Here is a 17,764-nt window from a genome sequence, read left to right as displayed (position 1 = left end):
GGAAGGTGGGAATCCTGGACTCATCACTTCCACCGCTCTCCGGAGCGGCTCCCGGCCGCACCACCCGGAAAGCCGCCTATGACTTACACGTGATCCCCAGTGACGCCGGTGTCGCCGCGCGACTCCACGGGGGCGGCCGCGCCTGCGCGGCCGCAAGGAGGCGGGACCGCTGGGGGATCCGAGCAGGGCCCTGGAGGGGGTAGCCGGGCGGAGACGGAGGAGGAAGAGAGGAGAAGGAGGAAAGAGGTAGGGTGGGGAGGAGTGCGGAGGGGCGGGCCTTTCCGGAGGTTCCGACAGCCTTCACTTCCTGTTCGCTGGACCTTCTGAATCCGGGTCAAGGGTGTCCACCTCCTCTTCTACCCGGCTGATCCGGCACCTTTCGTGACAGGCACTCCTGACTCAACCCAGGCCGGGTTTCATCCCAGGACCGGCTGGAGCCCGAACGCCTACACCTGCCGCGGCGCGCGGAGGCGCGCTTCCTCACCCGGCGGCTGGCAGCCCCGGGCCCTGAGTGCCCGCCGCAGCTGGGGGGGCCCCCGCTGGCCCCTCCGCGCTGATGCTGAGAGAGACCGCGGGCCCGGGGCGGCGGCAGCGGCGGCGGAGTGTGGGCCTCTGGCTCCTTAGGCCCAGCGCGGACGGGGCTGGTTCTTAGACGCCCCAGACTTGCCAACTCCCGCCCGGACTCGGATGGGCCCCCCTGCCCGATAAATGTGGCTACTGAGGCGGCGGTGGCGGTGGTCGGTCCCGCTGCTGCTGCTGCTGCGCTCCAGGTTCGCCTCCGCCCCGGGGCTCTCCTGGCCCACCTCGGGGCCGTGGCCACCGGCTCCTCACCCCCTGGCCCGGGCCTTGCCGCGTGGCGACAATGGACAAGATCCTGGAGGGCCTGGTGAGTTCTTCGCACCCGCTGCCCCTGAAGCGGATGATCGTGCGGAAGGTGGTGGAGTCGGCGGAGCACTGGCTGGACGAGGCGCAGTGCGAGGCCATGTTTGACCTGACGACCAGGCTCATCCTGGAGGGCCAGGACCCCTTTCAGCGGCAGGTGGGCCACCAAGTGCTGGAGGCCTACGCGCGCTACCACCGGCCGGAGTTCGAGTCCTTCTTCAACAAGACGTTCGTGCTGGGTCTCCTTCAGCAGGGCTACCACTCGCTGGACAGGAAGGACGTAGCCATCGTGGACTACATTCACAATGGCCTGAAGCTGATCATGAGCTGCCCGTCGGTGCTGGACCTCTTCGGCCTGCTGCAGGTGGAGGTGCTGCGGATGGTGTGCGAGAGGCCGGAGCCGCAGCTGTGCGCCCGACTCAGCGACCTCCTGACAGACTTCGTGCAGTGCATCCCCAAGGGGAAGTTGTCCATCACCTTCTGCCAACAGCTGGTTCGAACGATAGGCCACTTCCAATGCGTGTCCACCCAGGAGAAAGAGCTGCGGGAATATGTTTCGCAGGTGACAAAAGTGAGTAACTTGCTGCAGAACATCTGGAAGGCCGAGCCCTCCACCCTGCTGCCTTCTCTGCAAGAAGTTTTTGCAAGCATTTCCTCCACAGGTAAGGGTCGTGGCCTTCACGGACAGCCTCTCTTGGAAATGTAGTTTGTGTCTCTTACATACACACCGTGTTCGTTTACCGGCTCTGAAAACGTCTTCGTGGAAAAGCAGATCTTAACACCCTCATCCAGATTCTCTTCCACTTGCCATAATCAGCCTGTCACTTTGGACTTTAAAAAAAAAAAAAAAGGGGAGCAGTGTTTCTATTTTAAAGGTTGAGAATGTCCAGGTCTAAGACCTTTGGCAGGAAACAAGTCGCTTAATTACTCAGCCTCTGCTCAAGTTATGGAATGTTTTGAGGATGACAGCTACTACATAAAGCATGTAAAGCTTTTATTCGTGAGTGACTAATGGCAGCATAATCATGTTTACCGTATCATAATCGTGCTGTGATTTTGTCATCTTGTTGTCATGAGTTTTTCCTTAGCTTCTGAATTTTCCCACATTTTAATTACTGGACTGTGCTGTTTGTTTTATTGCTGGATTATCCTAGTTAACTGTGTAGTTGCTGAATATTGGTATTCTCTGTCCACGGTAGTTTGTGAGAGTGGATACTGGGGGGCTGAGTGATCGGTGTTTCCCGCTCCAGGTATATATAGGCCAAGAATCCTGACCTTAGAACCACAGGAGGGGGTCAGGTGATACTTAACAGGAAAATGCCTTCTCACCCAGAAATTTTACCTGTGTGTTTACGTTCCTTGTCCAGACATGGAGCTTCCAGCTCTGAAAGTTGTGCAACACTAGATCCAAAACTGTGTTCACTCCCTCTCTGCTTGGTACCGTCATCCTTCCGGCTGTTGTTGGAAATTGAAGTTGTGAAGGAGGGGGAACCCCCTTTTATCTTGAGAATTAAAACTAAGACTAGAGTTTTAACAGTCTCCATGTTTTCTGTTGAATTAAATGCATTTATGAAAGAATTACCAACTGTGTATTTGCATCATCTGAGTTTTGGTTTATTTTTTAATTGTAATTGTTCTTATATCGCCTATGTTGCTAGAACAATTAGATTTCCCCAGAACTTTCTCACCTTTAGCAGTAAAGGTGCTCACCTTGGCTTTGCCTAATTTTTATGTGTTTTAAGCAAAGTCCCCCTAAAATTCATCTTAATTTCTACTTCTTTAAGAGATTTTAAAAATTGTCCTTAGAGCAGTGTAATGACTACTGTAATTAATAGGAGTAAGCGACTTTGGAGGATCTAAGGGGTTAATTTAAACGATGCCTTGCATTTCTTTTCTGACTACTGCTTTTACAAATGACTATTTTAGCACGACAAAAACAGTATTAAAGAATGCAAGAAAATAAAGTAACTTATGGACTAAATATGGTGATAGGCATAGTTTTTATGTTGCAGTAGTTCTTCCTGTAGAAAGAACGTTCATTGCCATTAGCTCTTAATGTCTCATTTCTGCAGTTCAACATTCCTTGTATGTTAGCGTCTACACAGGAGGTGGAGCATAACAACCACTTGGTGGAAGGGGTGGTAAATTGTTCTCTCCACATACTTCATTTAAACCGTCTTGCCGTATTCCTTTGTCTTTTTCATTAAAACAATATAGATGCTTCATTTGAACCTTCTGTAGCACTGGCGAGCCTCGTGCAGCACATCCCTCTTCAGATGATCACAGTTCTCATCAGGAGCCTTACTACGGATCCAAATGTAAAAGACGCCAGTATGACCCAAGCTCTTTGCAGGTACTTCTTCATAACATCGTAGATGGTAATTGTAGATTTGGGAGGAGAAGATTATTTTGCTGTATTTTGTGGGTAATGAAAAACTTAGGGCAATGTGCAGAACTGACATCATGGAATCAAATATATAAAGATTCTCCTAATTAATTGAAATGAATCATTTACCTTACTGTAGGCTTGCAGGCATTCCAGTAATTCATAAATACATTTTCAATTCAACATTTTTAATTACAAAAATATAACACACAAATACACTTATTGTACAGTCAGGAGTTGGTTGGATTATTGATATATTTTACGAATTTCTTTGCTCCGTATCATTTCCTGAAACCTATTTCCTCCCTGTGGGATCTTCTTTTTTCTTCCTGGCTAAGCCTGTACCTTTACTTAGTACATACTTTTACTTTCTCTTTCAACCAGGACCTCTGGGTAAGACTTTCTTGGTCTGTTCAAAGCGTGTTTTTTTCTTGCATATTCTCAAGTATATGATTTCGCAAGACACAGAATTCTAATCTGATCATCATTTTCTCTTAGCATTTTGAAAATAATACTGCACTGTCTTCTGGCATTTGTTGTTGCTAATATGGAGTCTGCAGTCGGTTTGATTATCTTTCCTTTGTGAGTAGTTAGGCTCTCCTGGTATGTTTATGCTTTCTCTTTATCCTTGATGATTTTCAGTTTTAGTCTTATATGTCCAGCTTCATGTTGTTTTTACTTCTCAGTACTCTTGTACTCTTGTGCTTCCGGTCATCCAGCTATGCAAACACATTTACTGGGCACTTACCAGGAATGCCAAGCAATGTTTAAAAGTCAAATGGATAGAAATATCTCTCATGGACATGTAGCTGGGGAAGCAGGCAGACAGTATCAACATATTATATTGATTCCAAGATACATCCTGATTTCAGAGATGTTGAAAGGTATAGTCATTGGTGTTTAAATTGCAGAACTTTTGTTGCTGCGGTGGTATATAACCTAATTATACATCCTAAAGTTGATTCTGTTTTTAGGTTTAATTAAATACGATAAGTAAAATAGTATGATGAATGTTTTTGGAAAAAAAGTAGGAAAGCAATAAAGCATGAGGAATGGTTTGCAATTTTAAATAAGATAGACAAGGAAGCCCTCACTGAAAAGGTGACCTTGAAGTAAAGATATGAAGGAAATGAGAGTGCAGACCTTTTGGAGATATAAGGGGAAGGACATCAATACTATCTAATAATTTACTAATTTTTCTTTCAAAGGTAAGATGTTATTAGTTATTTCCCTGTCTTCCTATTCTTGTTTCATGTCTGTCTGGTTTTGTTTTGTAATTTTTTCTATTTTTTTCCCCTGTATGTGTGTATTGATAGCACATTTAAAGAAAATGTAAGGATTTGGAACAAAATGTTTTCGCATTACAGATTATATTTTAACTAATTATAAATTACAGTCATGAGGTAACATGTAAACTTCAGTATTGATATTTTATGTTGGGTTCTCAGAAATTTACATGTGTACAAATCTCGCTCTCAAGTTCTTTTTTACTCTTATAGTTGATTTGCAATGTTGGGTATAGCACCCTTTTCATACTGTTCGTGGGGTTCTCTGATGGCACCCTTAATCTTAGTTTTTCAGCCTCTTCAAAACAACGATAGTTTCCAACTTAAGAATTTATTTTAAGATATATTTGGAAATTATTTTTTACCTACCTGTTTCTATGGGAAATTGTGATCCGTTTTTTGTATTGCATTTCCAATTTATCTCCTACATGATCCTATTTAACTTACAGTGTACCTGTAGTAATTATTCTTGTATTACAAATATAAATGAAAAGGATAGTAACATTTATTTTTATCATACCCCACCCTCCACTCCCTCATGCTCTATATTTCACACATAGCGCTTGTCATGCTTCACTGTCATTTTCTGTAACCCACAGAAACCCAAATGCAGATACTGTACCAAAACTAGATGAGTAACACTGAAGGATGAAATAGGCCAGGTGTAACTGACCTGGTGGCTCAGTGGTAAAGAATCCATCTGCCAACACAGAAGATGCTGGATCGATCCCTGAGTTGGGAAGATCCCATGGAGAAGGCAACCCACTCCAGTATTCTTGCCTGGGAAATCCCATGAACAGAGGATGCTGGCTGGCCATAGTCCATGGGGTTGCAAAGAGTTGGACAGAACCTAGCAGCTAAACAACAACTGACATAATAGGAAACAGGGTTCATAAGCACTTTTTAAAAAAGAAAGCTGATCCTCAACTTCTGTTGTCTTATTATCAAGGGGGAATTTTTTTTTGGTTTTAAATTTTTTAATTTATATTGGAGTATAGCCAATTAACAATGTTGTGGTAGTTTCAGGTGGACAGCAGAGGGACTCAGCCATACATGTACATGTATCCATTCTCCCCCAGACTCCCCTCTGGTCCAGGCTGCCATGCAGCATCGAGCAGCACAGTCCCTGTGCTGTACAGTAGGACCTTGTCGGTTATCCATTTAAAATGGAGCAGTGTGTACATGTCAGTTCCAGACTCCCTGACTATCCCCTCCCCGATCCTTCTCCCCTGGCAATCATAAGTTCCATTCTCTAAGTCTGTATCATAGGAAAATTTGAGTTCAGTATTGCTAACCTGATTTTTTAGAAGAAGCCCAACGTCCATTTTTTATGTGAAGTTTTCCAATTTTTTAAACATTGGAAAGAATAAGACTGAAAGCTGGATGTAGCCCTTAAGCTGCCATATAAAAGTGAAATTAAGATGCCTTTCATAATATTATGTTAGTCGTTCAGTCATGTCCAAGCCTTTGTGACCCCACTGACTGTAGCCCACCAGGCTCCTCTGTCTGGAATTCTCGAGGCGAGAATACTGGAGTGTGCTGCTGTTTCCTTCTCCAGGGGATCTTCCAGAACCAGGGATCAAAGCCGGGTCTCCCGCATTGCAGGTAGATTCTTTACTGTCTGAGCCACTAGGGAAGCCCTGCCAGTTTTAATTTTTTTAAGTTGCATGTCCTTTTTTTAGCTCTAGAGGGAAATAGTTTCATTTAGTCAATAGATTTCAGCTCCATTTCAATGCAGATCAAAGATTAGAGATTAAAAAACAAAACAGAACTGTAACAACACTGTTCGTAATCCCACAATCTAATGGAGGAAACAAGATTTATTACAGCTACTGAATGTTCTTTAAATAGTAGGAAATTAAGTCAGCCTATCAGGGTTAAGTGTCCTTAAAATTCAAATTGTAACCAATACACAGTAGATAAGATTACAGTAGTTAACCATAAAAATAACTGATTCTAGAGTGACTGTGTGTGAGAAGATTTGAGCCTATGTGTATCCAATCAAACTGAAGCAAGACTAGAATGTAATTAAAGTGTAGCCAAAAGTGTCTCTTCTGCCAGCAGAGCAGGTAATGAGATCATTGCTTCAGATGCCAACACTGCTACTTATTGTGTGGCCTGTTGAATATTTCCTAACTTTCCCTATCAGTTTGAAGGCATACATCATAATTTAGAGTTATATTTTTAGCATTTAATGCAGTATCTATTATATAATAGAGATTCGAATATTTTTTGAATACTGCTGCTGCTGCTGCTGCTGCTGCTAAGTCGCTTCAGTCGTGTCCGACTCTGTGCAACCCCAGAGACGGCAGTCCACCAGGCTCCCCCATCCCTAGGATTCTCCAGGCAAGAACACTGGAGTAGGTTGCCATTTCCTTCTCCAGTGCAGGAAAGTGAAAAGTGAAAGTGAAGTCGCTCAGTCGTATCCAACTCCTAGCAACCCCATGGACTGGAGCCTACCAGGCTCCTCTATCCACGGGATTTTCCAGGCAAGAGTACTGGAGTGGGTTGCCATTGCCTTCTCAGGGCTTCAAATTTGTGTTACTTCTGACTTGAAGTATCTTTAGGGTGGTTAGGACATGGGTTACACATGGGATAAGGTCAAGACTAGATAGAGGCTTGTGAGAGGGGAGCCTAGAAGTGGAGAGGATGGAGGCAAAGGCTGATTGGGTGATTAGGGATGATGAAAAGCCATGGCCAAGTGGAATTCGCTACTCTGCCCCCTCAGTTTTACTTGTACTCCCCTTGAACCTGAGCTAAAGGGAAACTTGGGCCCCGTGTGCTAAGGAGCCCAGTCTGGTTCCACTCTGGGACTGTGCTCCCCACGGGGAAGAGTCTGTAGAGCCAAAGAGAGGTGCTCACTTGTTCTCCTTCTCTAAACCACAGTGCTTTTATGTACACATTTATAGTAAATATATATATATATATACATAAAACATGTACTCATGTTTTCTTTTAAACAAATCAGTTTTTAAAAAGATTTACCAGCATTTTTTTTTCTTTTTTAATTCAATAATAGCTCAGATATTTTTGTGTTAGATCCTTGTGGATAGATTCATATCGACCTATCTCATATTTTAAAATTCTGCCTAATGTTCCATAGTAAATATAAGTCATTTCCTTATGATAATTTTGCATTTTTCCTGTATTGTAAGCAGTGCTGCAGTGAATATACTCCACACACAAATGCAAATGTCACTACTTTCTACTTTGGGTATGTAGAGTGGCCACAGACTTGGGAAAACCAGGTTAACAACAGTTGAGAGGTGTGGAACAGCTCTCAGGGACAACTGTAATGACTTAAAACCATCATTGTTGGCCAGAAAAACAAGAAAGGGAAAAAGAAATAATGTGTGTAGAGTATAGAGGAAACATACAGATAACCTGTGGTAAAATCAGTATGAACTCTGAAGCCACTCCGTGTCTGATAGGACAGGTTAATCGTTAAGAGCAAAAATCTTACTAAAGATAACGCTCCAGTGTTAATGGAGATAGTTTATATCAATATGAGGGCCAGTCCTTTTGACGTGTTAGTTGCTCTTTTGGTCGTGTGTTTATGTACTATGTATTTTACATTTTGTACAATCAAAGGATGTATTTATTTCCTCGTCGTAACATTTAGAAGGGAGACATTCACAGTATTTCCAGTGTATTAATTCATTTAACCTTCTCATCAGTCCTGTGAAATTCATTCATAACCTAAAGATGAGGAACTGAAACACAAAGAAGTAACTGATAAAAGTATTTAGGGACCCCCAGCTAGTAAATGGTGAATTGAGATTTTTAAACCAAATCACTCTGACTTAAAAACCTGGTTTGTTTTACTATTTGTTTTATTATATATTCACCCAAACTGGATTACTGGATCAAAATCAAATAATATGAACATTTGGCCCAGTTGCCTTCCAGAAGCATTGTAGCATCTTCTTCATTGTGGTTGATATCTAACATAAGGGATAGTTTCCATCATACCCCATGTTACTTTATTTTCATTTAATTGGGTTGGTACTCAAAAAGGTGGTGGTAGTGGTTTAGTCACTAAGTCATGTCCAACTCTTGGGCCCCCATGGATTGTAGTCTGCCAGGCTCCTCTGTCCATGGGATTTCCCAGGCAAGAATCCTGACTGAAGTGGGTTGCCATTTCCTCCCCCAGGGGATCTTTGCCACCCACAGATCAAACCCCAGTCTCCTGCATTGCAGGCGCATTCTTTACCAACTGAACCACCAAGAAAGCCCTACTCAAAGAGAAGAGCGCTCACTATTTCAGAACGAGGCCATTTTAGTGTTTGTATACTTGGTGCCCTTTTGTCTATTTGAAATTTCTTTTTGTTGTCTTTGTATAGTAGAATTTTGAGAGAGATGAAGAGACCTGTTTCACGATTCAAAATATAGTCTTTTTTAACAGTACATTTTATATTTATTTAGATTGTAATCACCAGAAAGGAGAAATTTTGCTTCATATGCATGTCTTAGTTCAGATAGCCATATTTGAACTGTTCTTAAAGTAAATTTGCCTAATAAGTTGACACTACTGAAGAATACATTAGAAACTTTGCATTTATGCAGAATGATTATCAGAAATTATTTTTATACAAATGTGTTATATAAGACTGTCAGTTGACAAGATTGGAAATCCCTGAGTACAAGCAGCCACTTGTTTGTATTATTTGATTTTGATCCAGTAATCCAGTTTGGGTGAATATATACAACAAAAATAGTAAAACAAACCAGGTTTTTAAGTCAGAGTGATTTGGTTTAAAAATCTCAATTCACCATTTATTAGCTGGGGGGTCCCTAAATACTTTTATCAGTTACTTCTTTGTGTTTCAGTTCCTCATCTGTAGGTTATGAATGAATTTTACAGGACTGATGAGAAGGTTAAATGAATTAATACACTGGAAATACATCTTCAATAGTACTTTTCACATGCAAGCTCAGTAAATATTGAGTCACAAAGTGAGTGACTTTGTAACTACTACTGTAGCTACTCTTGTTATTCCTAATGAATAATGTCAAGGCTGTTGTCAGTGCTACTGGTTTTGTTGTCCTTTAATTTTCAGGATGATTGACTGGCTGTCCTGGCCGTTGGCTCAGCACGTAGACACATGGGTGACTGCGCTCTTGAAAGGACTGGCAGCTGTCCAGAAGTTTACTATTTTGATAGATGTTACTTTACTGAAAATAGAATTGGTAAGTGGGAGTATATTAATCTTTTGGAATGTATAGAGCCATGTAACACATGTGTGCTAAGTCATTACAGTCATGTCTGACTCTTTGCAACCCTGTGGACTGTAGCCCCCCAGGCTCTTCTGTCCATGGGATTTCCCAGGCAAGAGTACTAGAGTGGGTTGCTGTTTCCTTCTCCAGGGGACCTTCCTGACCTAGGGATCGAACCTGCATCTCTCTCTTACTTATCCTGCATTGGCGGGTTCTTTACCACCTGTGCTATCTGGGAAGTAAGACCCATATAAGTCCATACAAGTCTTTTTATCTTTGGGTGGTCCCCTTTAAAGCATCTAGTTTTGGGTTTTCTTTTGAATAAAAATTTTGAATAGGCTTTAGAAATTTAAAATGCTACTTAAGATTAGGTCATAATAATAATTTTGCTGTTTTCAAATATTTATTATGAAAACACAGTCTTCCCATTAGCTCTTGAATCCTAACTAATCAAGCTTTTACCACCATTTTTCTGCCAAAACGATCTTTGACACCTGTGCTCTCCAGTGTTGCTTAACTCGAGTTATTTCTCAAGCCTCCTCTCCTCTGACCTGTTAGTCATTTGGCATAGCTGGTCACTCCCTCTTGAGACACCTTCCTCTCTCAGTTTCCAGGATATTATATTCTCCTGGACTTTGTTCTAGCTCACTGACTCCTCAGTCCTGGTGTGATCTTTCCAACTTTAGAGTGCCTTCGAGGTTCACCTCTGGCTTCCTTTCTTCTCAGTTCACACAGCCACCATGGCTTTAAGCAACGTCTCTGAGTTCATGACTGATAGGGTTTTATTTCTAGTTCATTATTCTCCTGTAAACTCCATGTTCATGTATCCAGCTCTCTATATACTTGGATCTCGGGTTCAGCTTATCCACAATCTAATTCCTGATTTTTCCCTCCCAAACCTGGTCTTCCCCATCTTAAATGACTATTTTAGCCTTTCATGTCAGAGAAGGCAGTGGCTGGGGTCCAGTACTCTTGCCTGGAAAATCCCATGGATGGAGGAGCCTGGTGGGCTGCAGTCCATGGGGTCGCTGAGGGTCGGACACAACTGAGCGACTTCACTTGCACTTTTCACTTTCATGCATTGGAGAAGGAAATGGCAACTTGTTCTTGCCTGGAGAATCCCACGGGCGGGGGAGCCTGGTGAGCTGCCATCTATGCAGTCGCACAGAGTTGGACACAACTGAAGCGGCTTAGCAGCAGCAGCAGCAGCAGCAGCAGCAGCAGCCTTTCATGTGCTCAGGCTCAACCTTGAAGCTATTCTTGTCTCTTCATGCTCTCTCAGCCCATGTCTTACAAATCCTATTGATTCTACCTTTAAAATATATCCCGAATTCTACCACTCTCAACCAGCTGCATCACTACCACCCTGATGCAGATTCAGCACCAGTTGTGCTAAGTCACTTCAGTTGTGTCCGACGCTATGCAACCCTATGGACTGTAGCCCACCAGGCTCCTCCGTCCAAAGAAATTCTCTAGGCAGGAATACTGGAGTAGGTTGTCATGGCCTCCTCCAGGGGATCTTCCCAATCCACGGATCAAATCTGGGTTTCCTGCCTTGGAAGGATCACCCCTTGCTATGTTGATTGCAGTAGCCCTGTGGCTCCTGCCCTTGATCCCCTTCAGGCATCACACGAGGTCCTCCCCAACCTGGGCCACTGCTGCTCCTCTCATCCTGTCTTCCACTGTGACTGCCTCAATCTCAATCTCCGTGCTTTGTTTACGCACACTGCCCTCCTTGTTATATCTCTAGTCCACCAGGCTGGAGGCCTCAGGGCTTTTGCAGTGCTGAGTATAATAAGCAGAGCAAAGGCCCTTCTCCCAGTTATCTGTCAGACTTAGTCTCATTCCTTTCAGTTTTTTGTAGTCAGGGGTCACGTTTATCATGAGGCGTTTTTTTTTTTAATTCCCTATAATAAAACAGCAGAGCCTTTTGCCACTCAGCATTCCCTATTCAACATGCCTCGCTTTCATAGCATTTTTCTCTCATGTTACTTTTAATTGCCTCTATCCAGCCCTCTAGACAGTAAGCCCTCTAAGATCAGAGGTTTGCTTTGAATCCACTATTGTTTTCCCAGTATATACAATAGTGCCAGGCAGTAGTAGATGGTCAGTAAGTATTTTCTGAACAAATAATGGTCCAGGGAGTATCACCTTGTAAACATTGTTTGACAGATTTTTATTTGATGATGTAGTTTTAAGAGTTGGTGGGGTCATTATACTCCCTTGATCTCTGTCATATTATTTCCTAACTTTATCCCTCTCCCAGAGTTTAATTGTATATGTTATGATAAAACTTCCCAGGAAGGAGATAAGCACATCAATAATTTGGGGCCCAATGAAAGTAGCCACTGATTGGGATAATGGTTTCCATGCCAGACCTTAAAGTGGATGCTTGTCTTTTGGGCAGGTTTTTAATCGCCTTTGGTTTCCTCTCGTGCGACCTGGTGCTCTCGCAGTTCTTTCTCACATGCTGCTTAGTTTTCAGCATTCTCCAGAGGCGTTCCATTTGGTAAGTTATGACACAAGTTTCCTACTTCAAAAAACCTTGTTTTAAAATTTCAACTTAGTATTGAGTCACATTTGTATTTGTGAAAAGATTATAGATTGGTCCTAAATCTATTTTCCTGTAGCTTTATGAGTCCTGTTAAAATTGATACTGTGAGATTTCCTCTCAAAGAGTATATTTTAGCATGTTTTGGGTCTCACCAAAACTTCCACTTGTGATCACAACGAGCAATTGAAAGTTAAAAGTTACTCTTGCACTTGAGAAGTGTCACGTGTCAGTGTCACCGGCGCACTGTCTGTTGCACACATGAGCAGCGTAGAAGGAGAAAAATGGTTTGAAACCACTGACTGCTCTAGAACTTCAGAAGCAGGAGAACATCAGTCTTTATTGCCCTAGAATTAGGGCTTTGCCTTCTCTCTCAGCTCATACCCTATAAATTCTGTTGATTCCTCCTTTAAAATATATCCAGAATCCTACCACTTTTAACCAGCTGCATCACTGGTTTTGGTTTGATTTCATATTATTTATTTGATTGTCAGTTATTGCAAGTGAGAAATGACAAAATGTAACTTTGAGAACCTGTCCATTTTTCTGTCTAGGGCATCACAGGAAAGCAGTGCTTTATGTGGTTACTGACTTCCTCCAAGGTCTGATCCTCAGTTTTACAGGACTAGAAGCTCAATCAACACAGCCACAGTTTAAAATTTTAGGAGGCCTGGCCCACCACAAACATATTCAGAAGAGGCAAGAGGCAGATGAAATGCAGAATTTCAGTTGGTGATTGTTGGTTGGAAATTTAACTAGCCTCAGAGAATTATGTGTCATATCAGCTACTCAGTGCCCCATTTCCACTGAAGGAAAATCTGCAGGCTTATCAGAAGTAAACCTTACTAACAAGTAATTACATTATAATACATTATCACTTAGGAGGAGTGATTTCTGTAGTTTATTGTTCTAATTGGTGAGCTTGATCATCAGTTAATAAACTTGTTATCCATTACACAAAACTCAAACTTGAGCTAATATACCAAGAATACTAGCAAAATCGTCCAAGGGAGAAAAACAACTATTTGTTCCTCCCATCAGGCACAGTCATGTATCAGCTGTTTGAGAAAAGGTTTATATTTATTTATTTTCTGGGGAGGAAATCCATTCTAATGTTTATTAATCTCCACACATTCCTTATTCTCTCAGATAAGTCACTTTTGCTATACTCTAAACCTATTTCTTTGCTCAATATTTTAAAAGATGGAAGGGATCTCCTTACCTTTTGTTGCCTTCACCCTCCCCACAAAAAAGTGATTGAAATGGCAAATGGTTGACTTTGAAATATTTGACTGCTGAAATAAGTAAATATGAAATCACTTATTTAAAGAACAGTTAGAGCTAAAATAGGAAACTGTGATCTGGCTTAATAAAGTCTAAAAACAAAAACCTAATTATTCTGCCTACATACTGTGTATAGCCTGACCTACGACTCAACTAAAATTAACTTGGGCATCTAGTAGTGGGTCATGCAGCAGTTAAATCACCTGTAACTCTAAACAACTCAGCAAAGGACTCAGATTTAGGAGTTGCTAAGTATGAACAGTAACCTGGAATCATTTAGAATATTTTGAAGCAAACCAAGATTGATATTACAGAGTGTGTTTTTATGGACCATTTGCTTTTCATATGCTTTTTATAAGTGACAAATTTTAAATGGAAGAGAAAATATCAAGCCTTCTAATTAAATGTTATACACATTTTCTCAAATACTAACTTAAGTTTAGTGAATATCACAGTAATGTCTGCAAATATTCAGATTTGCTCATTCAGGAAAAAAAAATCAGTTTTCAGATATTTAGAAGATAATAACCTGCTTGGACATCTGTCTTATACACTTGTGAAGAACTTAGTCTTATTTCTGAGTCAGTGATCATTTTTTACCATGTAAGATGTAATAGTAGATAACTAGGTATATTATCTGTCCACAAAGATCCAATCTACACTAGGAAGGCTTTTGGACGATTTAGTATTATAAATTAAATAATCATTTTAAAAATTCTTTCTTCTCTTCCATCTTTGTCTCTCCTATCACCTCTGAGGAAACCATAATTTTGGATTTCTGACTATTTTAGCAAATATCTGATAGATGTGGCTTTATGGAGAAAAATTATTATTCAGATTTGCTTTGAAATGTAGCGATGATAGCAGTGGTGTTAACCATTAGGAACTGGTAGTTTTATGGTCAGATTAATGCCTTCAGTGGAGGTAAGATTAAAGAAAGTGGCGTGAAAGCAAAAATATGATTTAAGACCTCAAAGCATAAGAGTGAAACCAGAGAGAGGAGAACGAAGAATAGCACTATTATTTTAAGAATATGAATTTCTTCCTACAAGAAGGAAGGGGGCTGATTGGAATATAACTGTAATTGTTCGCTATTTGATGGTAAGACCATAGAGCTGGCTGTAACTTCACTTTTGTCATGAGTTAGCCATGAACCAAATAGATGTTCTACACTGCTTATACCAAATAATGTTCTACAGTGCTTTTTATTTGGCTCATTTGGCTACTTTAAGAGTAGTCTGAAGGAGGGCAAAAGGTGAAAGCAAGGAGACCATTTGAGAGGCTTTGCATGAATTTGAGGCAAGAGATGATTGTCAGTTGAAACAAGAAAAGTTCTAGACAGTATATAGGTTTGATTCCATTTGTACAAAAAAATCACATATATGGTATGTGCCGTGACATACCATACGAAGTTTGATATACAACCAATGTCTTTCGCTGGACAGTGGGACGGAGACTTTTACCTCATACATGTTTGTATCGTCAGATTTTCTTTATAGTAAGTGTATAATTCATTTACAACAAAATTAAACTTGTATAGAAAGAAAATATAACAATATAGGAAGTTAGGGCAATATATCATGAAATTACCCACAATCTCACTACACTAATTTTTATGTTTTCTGTTACAATGTTTTTTTCCCCTAAATATTTTAACAAGGTTGTATTTATATTTATAATCAATATGTAATTTTTGTATCCTTCTTTTGAAATTTAATATCACATAATAAATATTTTCCCATGTTGCTGCATATATACACACACATACATACACAAAAGTTCTACGAAGAGAAAATAATAAGATGCTTTTTACATGTGGACTCTAAATATGTAGTATCAAATTATAATAATTAGTTGAAATAAGTGTAGTTCTGTACTAATGAGCCATTGCTGCAAAGTAGCATTTATTTTGTTAATAACCTCTTAAATATGTGATTGGCTTTGTATTGACTTTTTACTCTAATTTTAAAATGAAAGGACGTTGTGCTTATTATCAGTGTTAATGGTTTTCTACATAGTTATGAGCAATGAGCATTTTAGATTTCACTTTAATTTCTAACCCCAGTTCCTTAAAAATAATGGACTTTCCTAATTCTCTTTATTTTTAGAATCATCTCTTCTTTTTTGGAGGTGGGACATGGGGATCATTAGTAAGGATAACCATGGTTACATAAGACACCGTCCCCAAAATAAAGGTAGTCCCTTGTCTAAAACAGAGGTGGTGCTGTAGCCTCAGCTGTAATTTTAGTTGTATGGATAAGTTATCGTGAAGATTTTCTTGAAGCAGTCTCTAATGTGCTGCTGCTGCTGCTAAGTTGCTTCAGTCATGTCCGACTGTGTGACCCTATAGACGGCAGCCCACCAGGCTCCCCCGTCCCTGGGATAACATGTCTAATTCCTTCAAGTGAAAAATCTAAAATTCACACTAGATGGCACTCTTAAGCTAATGCTTGGTTTATCTTTTAAACATTTGTCCCTATTAAACAATCTGGTAAATATAATAGCCCCAACATTTTTCAGTCTAAGCCATTTTTAGAATGGCAGCAGTGACTTAAGCTCCTATTTATTACCTTAATTTTTTGTACCTTAGTTTTAAATGGAGTATAAGCATGAGGAGAGGGGTCTTATGGATTACAGTTATATATGCTTCAAAAACTAGATTTACCTTGGTATTCTAGAAATGTTTAACTTGGTAACGTTTTTAGAAAAAGGCAGTGACTGAACATACAGAAGAGCTCTGCTGATCGTGTAACACTTGCATTCCGTTTGTACTGGTGTGGGTTGCATTTCCTTCTCCAGGGGATCTTTCCCAGCCCAGGGATCAAACCTGGGTCTCCTGCATTGCAGGCTGATTCTTTACAGTCTGAGCCACCAGGGAAACCCTATTCCATTTGTAGGCTAGGGAATTTGTTGCCAGTTTGTGTAAATTGAAGAATGTTTGTCTTTTTTTCTGTTCAGATTGTTCCTCATGTAGTTAATTTGGTTCATTCCTTCAAGAGTGATGGTCTGCCTTCCAGTACAGCCTTCCTAGTGCAGTTAACAGAACTGATTCACTGTATGATGTATCACTACTCTGGATTTCCAGATCTCTACGAACCCATCCTGGAGGCAATCAAGGTATGATGACAGTTGCACCAGTCTCTGTGGAGCTGCAGCCTATGATATGATAGATGAATGCGATGAACCTTCCTATAACCAGCTATTCAATTTACCTTTTTATGGAAATGCGCTTTTTGTTTGAAAAATGCAGTTGGAACCGTGGTTCAATAATTCTTAGAGAGTGATGTCTTTCTTATGTGCTATTACTCTCCAAATTAATAACCATATTTCTTCAGTTCTACAGTGCTGACAATGATAAGGCATATCTTTAAATTCATAACAGCTTTGGAGGAAATTTGTTTTAAAAAAGGATATATTAAGTTGATACATACATAAGTTGCTTCCCAATATCAGAAATGTCAAAATATGTAAGATACGTCTTAGATTCAAAGGAAGGCATTGTAATTACAGTATTTGACCTCTGTTTCTTCTCTGATTTTTATTTCATTTTTGCTATGGATTGTTCATGAATGTTCATATATCTTAGAATCTTTACTTGAATTATTTGTGAACTCAGTTTTTCAACTTTGTGTGGATACTGGATCTAAAAAGCATTGATTCTGTTTGTCTTGAAAAATGGATCACAGAAAGCGTACTTTCCTCTTAGTAAATGTATTGCTTAATCAGGGAACAGCAAAATAATTGGAGAACTTCCTTCAGCTAGATGTGTTCAGAAGTTGTTAGAAATCAGTTTTATTGATAATGTTCCTTTTTGAGGTCTGAAATAAAGTATAAGTTCTCATTATCTTTACTTCTGTATCTGAAATGAATACAAAGCATATTCTTTCTACCTTAGAGTTTCTAGTTAGAACGAGTTTGGATGAGGCCAAAACACAAAACTGTTCAGCAAAGAAGCTATACTACTGGTGTGACCCTTGGACACTTCAGAAGTAAATGTGTCTTTATAAAGGTTTTTGTCATGGATTTGATAGCAGTATTAACCTCTTTCTGCAATGCTGCTGTGTCCATAGATGAAAGCTACTGCTGTTGTTAAATGTCATTCTTCACCTCTAAAAGCTGAAAATTCTGATAACTAAAGTAGGCTCAGTTTGCATGGAT

General features: G+C 40.5%; 1 protein-coding gene across 1 annotated transcript in view; it reads left to right on the top strand.

Moving 5' to 3' along the window:
- Positions 1–205: 205 nt before the first annotated feature.
- The window catches only part of USP38 (ubiquitin specific peptidase 38), a 34,914-nt gene continuing 17,355 nt past the window's right edge, over positions 206–17,764 (top strand). Inside the window, exons 1-5 of the mRNA XM_069556828.1 lie at positions 206–1,544; positions 3,100–3,235; positions 9,615–9,744; positions 12,179–12,280; positions 16,565–16,723. Of these exons, the coding sequence (XP_069412929.1) occupies positions 863–1,544; positions 3,100–3,235; positions 9,615–9,744; positions 12,179–12,280; positions 16,565–16,723 (1,209 nt within the window). The 5' untranslated portion in view covers positions 206–862. The remainder of the gene's footprint in view (positions 1,545–3,099; positions 3,236–9,614; positions 9,745–12,178; positions 12,281–16,564; positions 16,724–17,764) is intronic.

This window comes from Ovis canadensis, chromosome 17 (genome assembly GCF_042477335.2).
Source record: "Ovis canadensis isolate MfBH-ARS-UI-01 breed Bighorn chromosome 17, ARS-UI_OviCan_v2, whole genome shotgun sequence".
In the NCBI taxonomy this organism is placed as follows: domain Eukaryota; kingdom Metazoa; phylum Chordata; class Mammalia; order Artiodactyla; family Bovidae; genus Ovis; species Ovis canadensis.
This window is presented reverse-complemented; position numbering and strand designations above follow the sequence as displayed.